Raw genomic sequence first — 19574 nt, 5'->3', positions numbered from 1 at the left:
GGCTGCTGCCATTACAGGGCCTGGAAGCCTGAGAGCCACACTTCCCAGCATCCCCTGCAGCAGGGTTCTGGGTAGTACCTGTCAATCACAGGCATTTTCCTGAGATCTGGAAGGCTGAGGTAGGCGGTGGTGGCAGGCAGGCGAGGACTTTGCTAGAGGTGGCACTTGGCCAGTGGCTTCTGGTGCAGGGTCCTGTAATGTCACCATTCCTGACTTTGGAAGAACAGACATGGCTTCCCGGGCCACCACTCCCATTTTGTGAGCCCTGAACCCCCTTTCTTCTTGGCCTCCCGTTTTCCCAGCTCAACCTTGATGAGCTAGGACCTAGTTAAGGGAAGAGGAAAGGAAGGAGCTGGGACCCCAGCTGTAGGACAGAAACGCTGGGCCTCCAACCCCGGCCCCGTCAGCGCTGTGGGTCTCGGGATGCTTCTCCGGCCGGAGGGTCACTTAGTGTGTCCTCATTTCATTTTCCTCATTTAGAGCATGCAGAGTTGGTTTTCCCTCGAGGCCTGTGGTGAGAGATCCAGACCAGGCCTGGGAGAGCCAAGTGCCCTGGCGTGCTCGGGAGGCCCTTGGCTCCACTGCTGCATTCCCACCTCGGAGAGGGGAGAGCAAGGCCCAGAGCTGATGTCCTCTAAGTAAATGTGAATCACACGGCGGGAGGGAGGCGGCCCAGGAGTGGGAGGCTCTGTTCCCTCTGGCTGGGCCTCAGGGCTGGGGAGTCCAGCTGTGGTCAGCATCCAGGGAAGGCTGAGGACAAGTCCAAGGTCCCCCGTCTTCACAGGGCTCCTCTCAGTCCGACTGATGTGGCGGCCTTTGAAGCCACATGACCTGACCTCAGGGCTGGGACCTCAGGGCGGTGACCCAGAACCTGGCGTGGTGTGGAACGGCGCCACAGAGCGAGCCCACCTCCCCTGCTCGCTGGCAGCAAGGCACAGCCTGCAGGAGACAGACAGCTTCTTGTGCCAGCTGCCCCTGCCTGGCACACATGCCCGCTGGGCCTCAGTCTCCCTCTCTAGCTCTTGGCTGTATAGAGGCAGGTCCAGAAGGCTGGATGAGGCAGGGCTTCCGGGTCACTGCTCTTGGGGCCCTGGAAACCAGGGAAAGTACGGTTTTGTGCCAGGAGATGTGCTGGAAGGCCAGTCGGGTCCACTGTATTCTCCGGGGACAAAGGCTGTGCTGCTGGAAGGCCAGAGACTGAGGCTGCGGCTCCTTCCCCTGGACCTCAGGTCACACCCAGGGGCCAACACAGGGCGGACTCAGCCCACTTCCAGGCCCCTCTCTGGGGGATTCCCTGTTGGGCAGGGGTCCTGGGCATGGATCCGCATGTAACCCTTTGCCCAGCAGGGCCTCCTGAGCCACTTTCCTCCCTGGAGGGATGGACGGTGGCTGGCCCATGGCTGGTGGCCCTGAGGATTTGACTTCAGGGTGACCCCAGTCCTGGCAGGTTATGCGGATGAGAGGTGGGGGGAGCAGCCTGCCACCTGCCTAGCCAAATGCAGTTTGTGACTCATGTGACTGCGGGGCTTGGGGCTAAGTGGAGGGAAGCGGGAGCAAGTGGGGTACCAGAGGGAGATAGGAACAACATCCAGAGTCCCGAGGGCCGCAGGGCCCTGCTCAGGCTGCGGGATGGCAGAGAGCCCGGGAGAGGGAGAGGCAGTGCAGAGGCCTCCCACCATCCTCCAGTCACAGCCCACAGGGCCTCAGTTCCCTGGCCCTGTGGGTAGGGCCTGCAGGCTGCATGACACTGGGTGATGTCCTGCCTAGTAGCTCAGTCTCCTCTTGTCAAGAACAGTGACAAGGAGCCCTGCCTTGCTGGCTTCAGTGTCTCCAAAGACCCCAAAGAGGCTCTTGTGAATTTGAGCCAGGTTCAGTCTAAGGTAGGAACCAACTCAGGTCGCTGTAGAGGAGGAAGGTCCCACTACCCCGAGGTGGTTCCAGGAGCTGCAGGAGTTGGACATTAGCCCCTTTGGTGAGTGGATACAGCTAAATAAACACAGTTATCACATGTCAACAGCAGTGGCCTCCTGCTGGCCAGGCCGCCCACTGACTCACAGCTGGACACCCACCTGCCACGCAGGCAGTGGGGCGGGGACTCTGGGTCAGGCAGGGCGGGAGGGGCAGGGGCTGCCCTGGGTCCAAGCCAGGTTATCTCAGTCTCTCTCGATGTGTGACCCCAGGAAGGTCCCAGCCCCTGCCTCAGTGCAGCGAGAGGCCTGGTGCTGTCTCTGTCTGGGCTGCGGGTATCTCTGGGCTGTAGCTGGGGCTGGGGGTGCAGGGGGAGAGTGACAGCTGGCTGGGGCTGATTAGGTGAAGCCGAGGAAAAAACTCAGACGTTGGAGTTAGATTCCCAGCTCTCGGCTGGAGCCAGGCACAGGGCTGCCCATCCATCTGCTGTTTCCCTGGGTCCTCAGTGAGGTGGACACTGCTGGCCTCTCCCTGTAATAGACTGGACACTGAGACTACGACCGCAAAGCTCCTAAGTTAGGGACTGGTGGGGACAGGCTTTGCCCAGGAGATGCCTGAACAAATCCTTCAGCTGCCCAGGCCAAAGCTCCCTGTCTTCTGGGCCCAGGCTCCGCCACCTACCCATGTCCTTTAACTGCATTGCCACCCTGAGCTGCTCAGCCTCTCTCCAGAAGACGGCCTGTCCTCCCACCTCCAGGGCTTTGCACATGTGCACTGCCACCACCCTTTAGGTTTCTGAACTCCTCTCCATCCCTCAGCACCTTTTTTAAAAAAGTAGGTACATTATAATTATACTTAGTAGTGGGGTTCATTGTCACATATTTGTACACACACAATTTAACAACATGATTGGTCAATATTGTTCCCCAGTACCTCTCCTTTCCTTTCCCTCCTCCTTCCTCCTCATCCTCTTCCTCTGCTCCACTAGTATACTGATTTTAGTTCTTGTAGATAATTACTGAGGAGTGGAATAGCTGAGTCATATGAAGGTTCCATTCCTACTCTTTTATTTATTTATTTATTTTGGTACCAGGGATTGAACCCTTGGCACTTTATCACTCAGTACATCCCCTACCCTTTTTATTTTATATATATATATATATATATATATATATATATATATATATATATATATTTTGGGGGGTACTGGGAATTGAACTCAGAGGCTCTCAACCACTGAGCCACATCCCCAGCCCTATTTTGTATTTTATTTAGAGACAGGGTCTCACTGAGTTGCTTAGGGCCTCACTTTGCTGAGGCTGGCTTTGAACTCGTGATCCTCCTGTCTCAGCCTTCCAAGCTGCTGGGATTACAGGTGTGCACCACTGCACCTGGCCCATTTTATTTTTTATTTTATTTATTTATTTTTTTTAAAAGAGAGAGTGAGAGAGGAGAGAGAGAGAGAATTTTTTTTAATATTTATTTTCTAGTTCTCGGTGGACACAACATCTTTGTTTGTATGTGGTGCTGAGGATCGAACCCGGGCCGCACGCATGCTAGGCGAGCGTGTTACCGCCTGAGCCACATCCCCGGCCCTTATTTTTTATTTTCAGATAGCATCTCCCTAAGTTGCTGAGGCTGCCTTTGAACTTTCCATCCTCCTGCCTCAGCCTCTAAGCCACTGGAGTACAGGCCTGCACCACTGCACCTGGCTGCCATTGCTAGCCTTTTAAGGAACCTCCATACTGATTTCCAAAGTGGTTGCACTAATCTGTAGTCTCACTAACGATGAACAAGGATACCTCTTCCTGGCATCCTCACCAGCACTTGTTGTTGGTATTCTCTCTCTTTTTGGTAAAGGGAATTGAACTCAGGGGCACTTAACCACTGGTCCACACCCCCAGCCCTTTCTTGTATTTTATTTAGAGACAGGGTCTCACTGAGTTTGCTTAGGGCCTCACTAATTTGCTGAGGCTGGCTTTGAGCTTATGATCTTCCTGCCTCAGCCTCCCGAGCTGCTGGGATTTTGTTGGTGTTCTTGGTGACTGCCATTGTCACTGGAGTGCGATGGAACCTGAATGTTTTTGGTTTGTATGTCCCTCAGGACCCTTCTGAGTCTCAGCACCAGCAGAATCCAGGCACCCTCTGGACTCCAGGGCACCTGCCCCACACCTGTCTGGGCTGTCCACACTGCTTGCTGGTTGTCTCCCTGTTTCTCTCACTGAGCTCAGGCTCTGGCCCTTGAAGGAGGGGCTGTGTTCGGATCACCCCTGTAGCTGCTATGCCTTTTGAGTGTTCAGAACCTGTTTGGTGCCTGAATAGGGAAGGCTGTCAGGGGAGCAGGTGAATCCAGGGAAGCCCTGTGGGATGGAAGAGGAGCAGGGACGGAGGAGCAGCATTCCTCAGGAGCTTGGCTGATGCAGAGTCCTGGCTGGAGGAGGGAACTGGAATGTGACAGAGGGGCCTGCTCCAGCAGCGGGTATTCTGAAGCTGGGCTGGAGGAGTTACGATTTTGAGCAGGTGCCACTGGGGAGGGTAGGGGGATTGTGAGGTGTCCCTGGTCCCTGGCACAGTCCAAGGTGGGACCTAGGGCTATCAGCACAGGCCGACTTAGGTGCCAGCCTGTGCCACGGGATAACAGGCACTCCCTCATTTGATCCTCAGCAATCACAGGGGCCAGTTTGGGATTACTACTCTGTTTACAAGTGAAAAAACGGACTCAGAGAGGGCAGTGCTTTGCTTGGCTTGTGAACCCAGCAGCATGCACCAGCGCTGCCTCACCCAGGTCCTCCACCTGGCCCCGGCACCCTGGCCTTGACCCCAGGCTGACGTTTCCTGGGCCAGCTCTGGCCCTTTTGGGGCTGGCAAGCCCCAGCCGGCTGCTCACCCTCCGGCTTAGCCAGCAAGAGGAGGACGAGAAAGGGTTCCTTTACAGCACAGTTGCTCTGGAGAGGGGCCTCCCCAGCCTCGTTGGCTGCTACCAAAGTCAGTTGCAAGATTCCCGGTTTCTGGTGTCCGGTTGCTTCCCGTCAGATTCTGCAGCACACGCGTCACAGGTGGCTTTGGAGTCACCAACTTTTGTACATAAAATGCTGCTTCCCATTCATGCCACGTAAGTTTCTAAGACGGGCGCGGGGTGAGAGAGAACAGCGCGAGGTCCCTTGGGGTGATACTCTCTCTCAGACGCCAACACCGGGCACTTTCGAACCCAAAGCGGCTAGTCCTCGGCGCTCTGGAGCTCGTTTGCGTCAGGTCGCTGTTACAATCGCGAGTCCAGCAGCTCGACCGCTGGAGGACACCTTGGATTTGCCTGCTGCCCGGGGCTGCTGGCCTTCTACCGGCTTCTTGCAGATAAGGACGGTCCGTCCTGTCCCAGGGCCGCACGGGCCGCGGCCTCCCACCGACCGGCTGAGCCTCCGGCGCCGCTCCCACCGCAGGGCTCGTGAGTGCGCGCGGCGCCCGCTTATCTGCGCACGACCTTTGCACACACTCCGCGGCCGCACTCGTGCAGGGAAAGCGGGTAAAGGGCGGCGACTCCTTTCGCCACTCAAGGGAACTTACGGCGACGCCCAGAGCGGCCCTCCCCGGGCTCTCCAGGTGCGGCTCCGGCAGAGCCCGGATCTGCTCCGGGATCGCGGGGCGCTGCGGTTCGCCCCGGTTCTCACCCACACAATATCCGGGCGCTCCACCTCCCCGCGTTGGTCGCCCACAGACCCAGTCGTCCGGCTGCCCGTCGCGGCATGGCCCCGGGGGCGCGTGCTCTCCGTCCCGCATCACCCAAGTGCCCGCCTCCGGAGGGCCATCGGCTTCAGACCAAAGTCCTACTCTCCCAGAACTGCGGCCACCTGTTGACAGGCGGTCTTCTCCAGGTCCCGTCGAGGACCTGAAGTCCCCAGAAAACGCAGCCTCTCCCAAACTCCAGAACCTGCCCTCTGCTGACTCCGCCCTCTCCATTGGCTGGTCCAATGACCGCTAGGCGGTTCCCTGGCCGCAGAGCGCCCCCAGGCCTCCTGCGTCCGCCTTCGCCAGCGGCCCACCCTGCTTGCAGGCTCCCCTACCCGGAGGGCACAGCTCCCGCCACCCCTCCCCAGCCAGCCTGAACTCCACCTCCACCCGCCGTCTGCTGCGACCCCACCTGGCCTGAGAAGACCACATCTGTGCAGGAGTGCTGCTGCCAACAGGTCCCCCTCCCGCCCACTGGGGCAACTCGGACACTGGCTAGTACTGCAGTGTGATGAGTAAATGAGTCTTCAATGAATTGTACTAAGTTTCTGTGGTCAGCCTGCTTTCCCATTCTTGATTTCACATCTCCCTTGTGTGGCTCAAACCCAAACATCTGATGCTCGGATGGCCCGGCCTCCTGCTCGAGTGGATAGAACTCTTGCGAAAGCTGGCGCTGGGCTGGCTTCTCCGTCACACCCGAATGCCTCTTTCCTCTTGGAAGATGGATCACCACCACCACCCACGGACTCCGAGTGACTCCTCACTGCCCTTCTCAGGAGCTCACCACCCCATGGAAGCTCTCTGGGGTTAAACTTGCTTTTCCTTTAAATAGTTAACCACCTTCTCTCTCTGCTGTCATCCCCTTTCCTCCATTGTTCCCAGCCAGTCTGGCTTCTCAAGTACTGCCCCAGCTGTGCCTTCAAGGTCCCCAAGGTCCAGTGGCCTTGGCACAACATTCTCTGCTGCCCTCAGCACCAGCTCTCTTCATCCACTCCTGTGGCTTTAATTCAAACCCTGCCTCCCCCAATCCCAAATACAAACATGTGCTCACATATACTGGAGAAATGTGACTAACTCCTGTCACCTGCTGGAGGTGGTGGTGCACTCCAGTAATACCTGCAACTCAGGAAGATGGGCAAGAGGATCGGGAGTTCAAAGCCAGCCTCAGCAAAAGTGAGGCACTAAGCAACTCAGTGAGACCCCGACTCTCAATAAAATAAAAACAGGTCTGGGGATGTGGCTCAGTTGGTCTAGTGCCCCCGAGTTCAATCCCAGGTACCAAAAAAAAAAAAAAAAAAAAAAAAAAAAAGGTAGAGGAGCCCTGAGTTCCATGCCCAGCACTGCAAAAGAAACAAACCAAAAAGGCCAGCTCAGGGTCTCAGACCGGAGCCAGCCCTAAGCAGAATGTGAAGCACTGCTTCTCTGTGAGAACTGTGGGAGCACTCAAAAGGGTTGGGACTCCCCGCAAAGGATGGTTGCAGTCTAGGGCAGCTTAGCAGAATGGCACAGAATCTGGTAACAGCACTGTTCGAGAGTCATCTTTACAGGCCTGCAAGGTCTTCTGTCCAGATTGGCCGCTTCCCAGCTGCTCCGTGAACACTTGTGAGCCTACTGTCCTGGGAGGATGTGAGTGGCAGGGGCACGGGAGGAGGGCAGCGTTGGCAGCATATCCCTTCCTGGTTCATCTGCCTCTACCTGCCAACCCTGCTCTCTTTCTGAAAAAGAGATTCGCCTGTGCTCTGGCTCATCCAGCAGCCAGCACCAGCAGCACTCAAGTGCTTCAGGACATGGAGGGCGCAGGAAGCAGCCTCGTGCCCTTCCCTTGCAGCCTCTGCACCATCATCCTGGGGCTACAGAAATACCCAAGGGTGGCAGCTGCTTGGCACCTTGTTTTTTGGTGGCAGAGCACTTGACAGAATGTTATGTTAGTGACAGAAATCTGGTATTTGAGAAACAGGTCACACAAGGGTTTTGGGCAGAATGCTGTGTTTTGGGCAGCCACTAGCTACTGGAAAGCAGACTGAGCCGTCAAGAGTGTGAGTCGTTAACAGGCAGGACACAGCCTTTTTCCAGATTGGGAACTCAGGCTTGGGTGAATATTCCAATCGATTAGAGAATGAGTGCTCACTTGCCTGCCAATGGGGTGAAGGATGTTCCTTCTAAACCTTAACTGGGGATAGGACCAAGTACACTGACTTCTGACCCAGAATGGAGCTATGCGCCAGGAAAGAGGGCTGCAGCCAGGTAGCATGTTCCCAACCACGAAGGTGTTGCCGAGCTGGCCAAATCCAGGGTTCCCGATTCCTGTGCCAGTCCTATTTCAAGTAGGTTTTGCAACAGTAAATGGGAGAAAAAGGGACTCAGGCCAGTTCGGGATCTGCTATTCCAGTAGAGAGAGAAAAAGCAAGCAATCAGAAGCTAGTAGTAACTGGGTTATAAAAGCCCTCAAATGTCATTTTGCTCCATTTGGAGGGCAAAGACTTCTGAGTCCCCAGGCTAGGAGGCTTCACAGGCTGGAAGCAGCCTCCCTGCAGGGAATGGCTGCTTGCCCTCTTCTCCCTCCAGTGATCAGCACAGGCAAGGGTGCACCCTGGTCCATTCTGCTTCCCGGGAGCACTTCAGGGAAGTCACGGCTTTGACCTCTTCTTCTCAGATACAGTGAACACCGGCCACATTGTTTTAATTTCCGAATTTATTAAAATGATTAACCTCAATACTGCAAGTGCATGTACAAAATATTTGTAAAAAATGTTTTTAATGAAACGTTAAAGAACTTACCTCAAATGCTGAAAAAGTCCTTTTTCATTCTTTCAGTACAAGGAATACATTGTATCTCAAAAGTATTACAACTCAGCAAAACAATTTAAAACAGTAATTTGAAAAATGATTGAAAATTGAATACTTTACATATATTTCTATGATCATTTCCTAATTCTTACAATGCCAAAAACTTTACCAATCATTGCATAAGCTCAAGCTAAAAGTTTTATTGAATGTAACCTCTTCCAAACTGGTCAAAAGTGTGTGGCTTTTGTCTCCCACACAGTGACGTTCTACAGCAGGCTGAGAACAGTCCCGAGGCCCCTACCTTTAAAAACGGAAATTAGGGCGCCCTAGAAGGCATCCCAGCGGCCGCTGAGTGCTTGTGCATACCGACTCCTGAGAAGCAGCGACTGTCACCAAATGTCACTGCTCTGAGACCCACGGGGAGGTCAGCCTCAAAAGATGAGGCCATAATAAAGTTAAAACAAACATCATAAATAAGTTACTAAAATTAAGCTTCAACATGGAGAAAAATGGGAAATGTGTTTTGTTACTTTTTCTTTAAGACTGAAATTCCTGAAATGGCTATTGTTGGTATTCAAAAAAACCTTTGAGGTTTAGTCTCTGAACCTCTTCAAAATACCCCAAGCAAAGGTGGGAATGAGAGGTGACCCACTGCCCGCCTGCTCCAGAGAGCCCCTCTTCATCCTCCCGTGCGTGCGTGGTCCAGGCCTCATGCTTCTGTGCAGGGACCCCATGAGGACTGGACAGTGTCTGGGGACAGGAGCTCGAGGCCATGTAGGACTGCCCTGCCTCAAGAGCTGCAGTGAGAAGGGGCATGTGTTGGGGCGAGGTCCACGCCTGCTTCCAAATCAATCCCTGAGGATCAGCCTGACTCTGAGAAGCCAAGTTGGGACTGCACAGGACGACCCGGGGCTCCCAAGCCAAGTTGGGACTGCAGCAGGAGCAAAGGCCTCTCAGGCTCCCCCTCTTTCTATCTGCAACCTACTGGCACTAGTTTTGAGGAGCTTAATTTAAACAATGTCCCCTAAACGTGAAAAGTGGTGGGTATCAAGTAGAAATAACAGTGAAGCACTGAGGTTTCCTCCACTGGACTTCTTGTTACCTGCAGATCCCTCTGAGTAGTTTAAGACATGGGCTACTTCTCTAGACACTACAAGAACCCCCTAAGTTGACTTGACTCATCTGAAAGCACATGTACACATTTCCCAGGAAACAGAGATTTGCTGGTGTTAAACACCTGCTATAGACTTATATTCCCAAATTCTTTGATTTCTAAAATAATCCAGAAAAATGAAAGAGCCTGGTATTGAACATAAAATTAATAATCAAAAATTTGCTCATTAAGTTACTTAAAATTAATTTCTCTTCTCAAAGTGCTTGAAAAAACAAATCTGACTCCTTTTTGATTAACTGATAATATAATCAAAAAATCTTTGATATTTTAATAATAAACTAACATAAGCTGAGAACTCCCACTGAGGCAGTGCTTAAAACTATATATTTATAATTTCCTATTTTATTGGCATGAATATTTCTAAACTTAAAAACCTTCCTGGTAAGTTCTTTTAATTTCTTATGACAAAAATTTCTCACAACACACAAATATTTACAACATATACATTGTTTTCAGCTCTTTACATTGAATTCCAAAGACAAACATTTTTATAGGTTACCACAGAACAAAAGCTGTGACTCATGTTTTTATTTCATAAACTATTATAAGTTAAAGTGAATAGATTTTTTAATATTCCTTGTAGCATTTTACAAGTGCAACAGAAAACTTGAAGAACCAAATTAAGATAGCTGTAGTTCATTAGATAACGTTGCTTGTTGCCATCGCATGTTCACAGCAGAGTTTTGAAAAAATAAGCACCAATCATTCTTGCAAAGAACAATTTTATCTAAAAGGATTGAAAAGTGTTAAATACAAGGTCTTTAATTTACATGACAAGCAATAAATACGCTGTTTTGAAACGCATCCTGCACGCTGCTAACCTCGTACATACAGTGTACTGAACAGTGAGCTGTCTCGAGTGTGATGGTATTTTTTTGTTTTGTAAAGAAACCAATTTGACTCCCGACTGATGGTTGGCTATGTTAACAGAGGCCACACACAGTACACCTGGGTCAGCAAACAGTGTGAAACTGACAAACTCCAAGGGGGAAACATCTAGCAAATATAAATCAAAAAGCCAAAGATCATTGCTGGTGATATTAGCATATACTTGAAAACCTTAATATGCTGCTACTATGATTTGTTTTAAATTATTGTTTAGTCATATATTAAAGAGCCAGCTGATGCTCTTAAAAGTTAAAAAAAAAAAAAAAGAAGTTGTGTAGCCACATTATTGTCTCAACGTCCTGTGTGGAAAGTTGCTATCACTGTACAATTTTGCTGGAGCCTTTATTTTACAATAGGGCTTCACCTCTAACTGAGAATTGCACATAAGAAGGCTATTTAAAAAGTACGATAAAAATTTGCACAAATCAGACTTAGGAAGAGTCAGTACGCTGTACACTTTCTACAATATTATGCCGATACGTGAAGAGACGATAGAAGTGCTGCCACTCAAATGGTTCAGTTGAGGAATAATTGACTGGAATTTTTATTTCTTTAAAGTAGCTATCCCAGGTCAAATTAAGACCAAGAGCTTATGCGTTAAGCCTTAAAGACTGATCTTCTCTTCTCCTTGAAGAAATGTCAATATCTATAGAGTCTTTCCCGACTATTAGCCTCAGTCGCTTAGCCGGAGGAAGAGGAATAAAATCATCTTCAAAGTCATCGTCATAGTCATCCTCCTCTTCGTCTCCCTCTGAAGAGGAGGAGTCATCTGTACTTTCCTCCTCATACTGACTGTAGTCATCCACTTCCATCTGGGACTCCAGGAGAGAGAGAGGATCACTACAGCACACCCCATTTTCATGAAGCCCCTCTGCATAGGGCCCTCTACTTTCCTCATCCCGTTTTAGCTGGATTTTTAATTTTGTAGAACTACTGCCTGATCCTGAGTTAAATCCATTATTAAGCTTTGCTACATAGAGATTATTATCATTTTCATGGTCTTTACTTAACTTGATGCTTATTTTGGAAGAATTCATCCCGTCATTCTCTTGGTCGTTTGTCTTGCTGCTGCTATCATGGCGCCTACGGAGAGTCAATTTGGGAATCCCAGAGTTATTTTCCAGGATTAGCTGGGCGTCATACCTTGTAATTCGCCTCTTCTTTTTGCTTTTAGCAGTTCTAAAGCCATCCTTCGCCCTGAAGCTGTCTGACGTGACGATCGAGCACCCGACAGGTGAGGGAGTGCAGTCTGTGTAGCTCACGGGCACCCCTACCACACCGCTGGACTCACCCTGGTCAGAGTGGGGTGCCATCAAATCTGGCACATTGCTCTCCTGTCCAGGGCCGTCATGCACCGGGGTGGACTCTGCTATGTTTGCCAACTGCTTTACAAGTTTTCCTTGTCGCGATTTCTTTCTAGACACGCTCGGGTCACTCATGTGACCTGGTGCTTCCCCCTTCTGTGCAGTCTCGCTAGCCAGTTCTTCCTGCACGTTGGGGGCTGGCTGCTCACCACTGTCTGGGCAAGGTTCTGCCGTGCCATTACAGCTATCCAGCGTATTTGGTTCTAGCTTGATGTCCGAGGCTTCCGGTGGGTTTGCCCTGGTCCTCGCCGAGCGCCTGGTTGTGTAGGTGCAGGGCGAGCTGTCCCCCTGCGAGTGAGCACCTCTCCCAGGATTCCGCCTGTATTCTCTGGCCGCATGTCTAGTCAAGCACCCACTGGCAACTGCGGCTTGGATTGATCCCTCTGACTCCTGGTCTTTTCTAATGGGCAAATTCTTATACAGGACCACTTTAGGCTCTTTAAGTACTAAGTTCCCCATCTCGAGCTTTCTTGAACTATTCTTCTGCTCTAGTCGCTTGCAGTGATTCCTTAGCTTTATCTTTGAGAGTAAAGGCTTTGCAGGCTTTTTCAGTTTCTTTGGTACCCTGGAATTGTTCGTGTGAGTTAGCTTAGATGAGGTAGAGTTGGAGGAAGCGGGAATTCTGGACATGGACTGCCTGGTTAACGTTCTGCTCTTGCTGTTCTTTTTTACACCAACTGAAGATTTTCGGTTAGAAGCTGCAAGGTTTAAAAAAAAAAAAAAAGATGAAAAATAGCTGGGTAACACAGTAGTGCTTAACCAAACACTGCCCCAAACCAGACCATCAGCTACAAATATTTCCATTACATACACGTGGAAAACAGACCCTAGCTGATTCTGTCAGTACATGTGCCTTCCCCATGCTGCCTTCAAGTTCTCTTCCGAACTGATGGAGCAACTTGCTCATGTTCCAGGCAAGTGATTACAGTTGAAGAGCTCTCAGCACAGAGGACTCAGATTTCACTCTAACCTTCTCCTTCATCTGCGGAGACACTGGTCCAAACTAAGCATTTCTTCTCCTCATTTAGTATATTCTTTTTTGCGGTACTTCGGAGGTGAGCTACACCCCCAGTCTTTTTAATTTTTGAGACAGGATCTTGCTAAGTGGCCGAGGCTGGCTTTGAACTTGAGATCTTCCTGCCTCAGCCTCCTGAGTCATTGGGATTAAGGCATGTGCTACCATGCCCAACAAAAGATTTGAAAAAAAGTAAGAATTATAGTTTTCTTTCACAAATTCTTCTTGAAATCATTTAAAATATGCTTCTAAAATTCACTACTCAATTACCCAAAGTAAGCATACTACTTGGCCAGTAATACAGACGAGTACTATATTGCTATAGGGCTCTAAGAGAAAAATTCTAACTTGACAGTTTCAAACAGGAAAGGTAGATCCCAAGAACCACAAATTGTCATTTCCAATAGATGTTTACCAAAAAAGGGCTACATATCCACAGTCGTTTGCTTGCTTCAGCTCTGTGAAGACTGGGAGAGAAGAGGGGGTGTGTGGCCTCAGAGGACCTGCAGAACCTGGGTGGCCTCATCCAATGGCAAGAGGCTAGCAGCAGCTGCCAGAAACACGCATTTAAGACAAGAGAGGGACCCACCTTCACTCTAAGACAGGGATACAGAAAGGCTGCCCTGGAGGTGACGCACCTAGGACCAGGTGATCCACAGGTGGGCTTTCAGGAGGCTCGCCCAGCACTCAGGCACCTTGCCACTGCTTCTCTGCTGCCGTTTTCCCTCTTTACTTACATTGTAGACTATTCTTCATGGGATTTTACGTCAGCCAATATTTCACTTACTCAATTCTCCCGTCCCCCTGTCAAAAAGCCTCTCCCTGATCAAAACAACCCTTTGAAGATCATTCAGTGGGGAAGCTGTGACCAACCTCCATGTCGCCAGGGATGAAACACCTACTGTGGGCAATCTGAGCAGGGAGGCCAAGGGAGGACCAGGCTCTCCAGGGTGCCTGGGCAGCTGCCAACCCTTCTGCACAGCCGAACAAGAAAATCATCACTAGTTTTTTCTGAGAGGGGAACAAAAATGCCTAAGCACTCCAGAAATGATCTAATCACCAAGGCTCTGTACTCAGAGGATGGCTCATAAATGCCTTCAGTTACCCAGACTAGGAGAATCTCAGTGCTGAGATCCACTGACTCAACTAAGAATAGCTCATCTGTGTGGGCTGCTACCAAGGAGGAAGCTTATTTTTAGATTAACAGGAGTAATGAAGTTTAGATACTAGTCAATTTGAGGATGCATTCTTCTTCTAAATACAAGGATATTTATGGAATTCTTTAGCAAAGAGGACAAGGTGGACGGAGCAGATGCGATGTCCACATAGACACACCAGTGTCCTGGTCGTTTCCAGGAAGGCCTGCACCTGTTGACTTTCCTGGATGTGGCCATGAGGACCCCCTGCCTGTCTTACACCTCAAGACCTATATCCGCGATCAGCCTTTCTCAGCTTTTTGCTTCCTTTTGCCACTCCAGGCTCCTGTCATGCTCTACTCCGTGGTCGTACACACCACCTTCTCACCAGGGCCCACTTCTCGAAGACAGCCTGTGCCAACCGACACTTCCTGGTCATGAAACCCAGTGCGCACTTCTCAGACCTTCCTTTCTCTCTGAATAGGACACCGACTGTTCTCTCCTTCTCAGGACGTCATCTTTTCCTGGCCACTGGAGAGCACACTCCTAGTTCTCCCAGTCTCTGGCACTTCTTCATCTTCCCAAGACCCTCATTCTTCAGATCTCTGGCATCCAGCCCCAAACACCAAACACTCTCTCCAGGTGACAGGAACCCACCTGCCCGTGGCTGTCACCTCCTATATGCTGACAGTCCCCTGATACCTTCTCTAGCCCAATCCTTTACTAATGCCAGACTCCAGCAGCCAAGTGCCGATTGAGGCTTCTCGCAAGTCCTTCGCTGTGCCTGTGTCCAGCTCACCACCAGACTCAGGCAGTTTCTCCATCTGAGCACCATCACGTCACAACATGACACACCACTTGTCCAAGTGCCCATGTGGGATGCTGGAGGCGTCCAAGACTCTTCCTTCCTTCACCACCTCATCCAGTCATCCAGCCGTACTGCGGAGACCACCCTGCAATGTCACGGAACCTGCTGCCTAAACCTACACGCTCTCTGTCTCCTGTTGTCTTCCCAACAGCCCATTCTCCCCCACGCAGCCAGAATGGTTTTCCCATTATCTCAGGTCACTTTCAGTTTTAACCTAATGTCCTGAGAATCAAGTCCAAAATGCTAGACTCTGGTCACAGATCATCTTCTCACCTTCGGCAACCACGATGACCAAGTCCTCCACCTGTGCATGCACGTGGATGAAAGGCCCCTGATTTGAATAGGCTCCACTGGGCCAACTTCTCACTCCCCGCTGATCCTCAGCTCGGGCAGTGCCTCCTGCAGGGAGCTTCTGTGACTTCCTCTTAGAACCAACCTGTGGTGCCCTTGTGTTGTCACAGCACCCAAAGACTTTGCTTACTCAGCACTTAATCTAATTCACTAGATGATCCCACCTTAAGGTGAGTTTGAGTCTAGGCTCTCCCAGTCCATCCTTCCTTCCGCAGTGCCACCGCTGACAAATCACCTCATTTGTGATCCAGGCTGAGCACAAACAGACTGCATTTGGCGGCACACAGGATTTCAAGATTTCTCTTACATATTGGTGCACGTATCGGTGTGTTCTTATTTGAAAAGCATTATCTCATCACAAGTCCAGTCAAAAGGTAAGCTCATCAAGTCAAAGACTAAAAAGACACACACAAGCTAGGCAAGAGGAATGTGAGAGATGTGACTAAGATGCAAGTCCAGAGTCCTTCACTGTCCAAAAAGTGCTACCATGTCCTTGAAGGGGTTGGGAATTTCAGTGATAGTAAGGCTAGAAGAGGAGGGCTGTCCACAATGACACACTAAAAAAGTCAAGTCTTGACCTGGAAATCCCCCAAATGCATATACTTAGACAGCAGTTTTAGGTGGAGGTACACATTCTTTTCAGCAATTACTATGTGCTAGGTGTTGTGCAAACAGGTCTACTGGGACCTGAAGTAAGTGACATCACACGTCTGTGAAAGCCAGGCTCTCAGTGATGAGTACCTAAAGCTAGCCATCTACCAAACGGCAGAAGGTGGGATTTGAACCTATCTGGGTGAGGTGGTGCATGCTTGTAATCCCAGCAACTTTGAAGACTGAGGCAGAAGGATCCCAAGTTCAAGGCCAGCATGGGTAGCTCAGAGAGACCCTATCTCAAAACAAAATGGGCTGAGGGTATAGCTCAGCGATAGAGCACATCTAGGTTCAATTCTCATACAAAAAAAAAAAAAAAATTTAAAAAGATGGTGAGTTCCTAATCAGTTGTGCTGCCTATAAAGTCTACTGCAGAATTATTATTGTGTCAGTCCCGACTGATGGGCAAAGGACATGGCTCTCATAGTAATTTCAAGGGGCCATCAAAATTATAAGGCAGTATGGCATCCCTACAGCCAGATGGAAGAGTTGCAGAAGGGCAGCTGAGCTTTCCCGAGTCCTCAGGCTGCTCTAGAGACACTACTAACTGCAACACAACGTGCTATGAGGGTCACTCTCAGTTCAGCATCAGCAGAGCCTGAGAACCCAGACAACCCCACAGGACTCTAAAGGCCTCAGTCCCTGTGAGCTTGCTAAGCACAAGCAGCTCTTGCCAACCTGTCGGCCTCGTGCTGGACAGGACGTGGAAGCAGCCCACAGGCTCGGTGCCAGGAGCAGGCAGCCCAATCTCCACGTCTGTGACCACTGCTCCTTAGTTAGGATAAACTGATTTCACTGGCCTCATCTTCTGGGTCCTGTGCTGACTGGTGACACTGGCAGTGGCTGTGTCCACACCTTCAGGCGCGCTCTTGAGAGCCTGTATCACAATACTAACTACAGGAAGCTCCCCAGGCAGCAAGGCACCCAGACCTGAAAAACCAGATACTCTTAATAACAACTCTGCCATTCAGATTGGTAGACTGAGTTTGTGAAAATAGATTTCTTCTTGTTTCCACTCCTGGATGCTAAAGCGGAAAGTCAGGCTGGAGTTCTGAAGACACCTTCCAAAAAAAGAACCTGCGCGGACGGGAGGTTCCGAATAGGTGGAAATGTTTCTTTGTACATACTGTTCAAAGAAAAGAGTTCCTCTCTCAGCTGCTAAATCCTACATGAAGTGCAAGATAAAGACGGGCAGGCAGGCAGGCAGGCAGGCAGAGAGACAGCATCCACACCTATGCACGCCACACGCCCAGCTCCCCGGGAAGAGAGCTCTGGCAGCTCTGGCTCTTCTCCAGTCAGTTTCAAACAGTTGTTCTTTTTAAAGGGTCTGGTTGAGAGATAAACACCAAAAGAATATAGCCTAAAGGAATATGTATAAGAACCACAGAAATCCTGTGCACGATTCAAGGGACAGTGGCCTCAGAGATAGCTGAAGTCTGGGCTCCCTCAAGCACTGGACGATGTCTGTCCACTCTACTGTGCCCTCAAGTCAGCCACACCAGCCCTCAGGTTATTCCAAAGTCATGCTGCGGAAAGGCAACTTGGGCAAAGCAAGCACCCCAGAGTAAGCAGCCACTGCTGAGGTTAGCTCGAAGGCATCTTGTTCCCTCTAAACTTGAGAAAATGAAGTGTCTAGTCTGCTCTGTTTTTTTGTGCATTTGTCTTGGAGCTAAAGCACAAGCTCCCCGAGGTAGGGGACCAGGTCTCATACATCCTTGTCTCTCTCCAACAACTAGCAGGCTTTTAGTAAGTGTCTGATTTAGTAAAAAACATTTTCTAGATGGTTATCTATTAATACACCCAACACCTTCCAAAAACTATTCATACTTTTATCTTTTCAGCCAAGTGGTGTACTGAGTGCAGGGTTTACCTACTAGTAACAAGGCTCATGCACAGAAGCAGATAGTTCCACACCTTACAGGGCCATTCCCTGCAGGCGGCTCTGTGGCTGTCTCCAGGTGCAGATGGCACCATGCACCCCTGTGTTTTCGTGTGAGGGTCTATCACATGGGGTCTCCAGTTTCACCAAGGAACCAGACTCAGAAAGCGAAGGTTCATTACGCTGCATTTATTTTTGAATCAACAGTCAACAGTGAATGATCAACTAACTCCTCTTTTTGCTCACTTTGAACATTATCTAAAAAGTCTGGACCAGAACTATACTGTTACTTTTACACTACAGAGGTCACACCTGGCCTCTGACTCCCAGCAGCAGGTAGATTCAGGAATCCGTGGCAGTGACATTCAATTCACCCCTTTCTTCAGGGTTTTCTGTCTGGGAGGGAGTAGCCGAGGCGTGGGAGAGCCTAAGATACCCAGCACCTCAGGGGTTTCCTAAGTGCTTGCAAGTCGTACTGACATTAAGATGCCAGCACAGGAGACTTTGGGGACCACCAAGTCAAACCTTTCCAGTAGCCATCTCTGTCAAAGACAAGGCAGGCAGGCCAAAGAGCCCACCACTGTAGTGGCACCTAGAGAACACAGGTGTTACCCAGATGATGACAGCAGTGTCACATTCCAGCACTTCAGAGCTCCTCACACGTCGTACTGTCCTCCACCTGTTTAGGTTTTCTTTTCTTCCTTTTCTTTTTGTTTGTTCTTCATACCCTTTTTCCAGCTTCTATCAGATCTTGCCCCCCAAAACAACTGGTTTTCAAAGCTTGCTTCTTTCTCTTTCCATCTCTCTTCCTACTTTCTGTGGCGTGAACCCAATGTGCCACAACATGGCCACATCCGGGCATGATTCCGAGTCTGTTCTGGTGGTTTGGTGAATTGAGTCAGTTCGTTTTAAAAAAGATAAATGAGTAGTAAAAAGGTGGAAGCCTTGAGGCCAGAAGCTAGGAACTCCCAAGTCCATCACCTGTTCCTAACAGACTGCTGGACACTGGACACACGTGAGCCTGTACAATTTACCCGGTCCCTTGTCTTCTTGCAGGGCCTAACAACACCAATAGGACAGAGTCACTAACACTTTAAAAATGTTTTCCTCAAACACATGATGATCCTGGAATATATGATGAAGAATTCAATATCCAGTTACCAAGTATTGAAAAGAACAGTCTAGAGTACGGCACTGAATCTGGAGGTGGGCACAACTGTGCTCTGTACTCAAACCATTTCTAGAACCTTGCAGGGCTGCTGAAGCTTATGAGTCCCAGTTTCTCTCAATATTTAGAGGTTCGAAACTAATGAAGCATGCTTTAGAAAGCAAATTTTGTGAAAATACTTAAAAAAAAAAAAAAAAAAAGGCATCTTATCAAATCTCCCTTACTTACTTGCATTGTTTTTTTCCTGAGTGGTATCTGCATCAGTGTTAGAGCTGACAGACTGACTGTCTGAGTTTTTGCTGCTGTCACCTAACTTTTTAAGCCTATTTAAGCGTTTATCTGTTTCTCTGAGTCCATATTTGCTATTGATAACAGGAGCAGGCGCAGGCAGTCCCACTCTGGATTTGAAAGCACCAGTTCCTCGTCTGTAAGAGAAAACAGCACAAGTTCAGTGAATGGAGTGCATGAATTCACAGCGGGCCTGGCTGCAGGGAGCACCTGGCCATGTGGGCTCAATGGTGAGACCTGATGAGGCTTTGACCACCACTGGATAAGTGCCAAGTCCAGGAGTCTCATTAGGTAACTAATAAAATTAACATTAAAAACTCTATGCTTATCAGAACAAAAATCACTTGTTGTGACTGTTGTCAATCGACTGCAAA

General features: G+C 49.8%; 1 protein-coding gene across 8 annotated transcripts in view; it reads right to left on the bottom strand.

Moving 5' to 3' along the window:
* Positions 1–8305: 8305 nt before the first annotated feature.
* Kmt5b (lysine methyltransferase 5B) overlaps positions 8306–19574 on the bottom strand; it is a 57566-nt gene continuing 46297 nt past the window's right edge. For 6 of the 8 annotated variants that reach the window (XM_078045474.1, XM_078045475.1, XM_078045472.1 and 3 more), the window contains 2 exons: positions 19141–19337; positions 8306–12542 (listed from right to left, as the gene is read on the bottom strand). In XM_078045474.1, coding sequence (XP_077901600.1) covers positions 11071–12542; positions 19141–19337 — 1669 coding nt within the window. In that variant the 3' untranslated portion in view covers positions 8306–11070. Of the gene's footprint in view, positions 12543–17918; positions 18804–19140; positions 19338–19574 lie in introns of those variants that run through there. The other 2 variants (XM_078045476.1, XM_078045477.1) reach the window with 2 other exon arrangements.

Source organism: Ictidomys tridecemlineatus, chromosome 4 (assembly GCF_052094955.1).
Source record: "Ictidomys tridecemlineatus isolate mIctTri1 chromosome 4, mIctTri1.hap1, whole genome shotgun sequence".
Lineage (NCBI taxonomy): Eukaryota > Metazoa > Chordata > Mammalia > Rodentia > Sciuridae > Ictidomys > Ictidomys tridecemlineatus.
The sequence above is the reverse complement of the archived record's forward strand: the minus strand, read 5'-3'. Positions and strand labels throughout refer to the sequence as shown.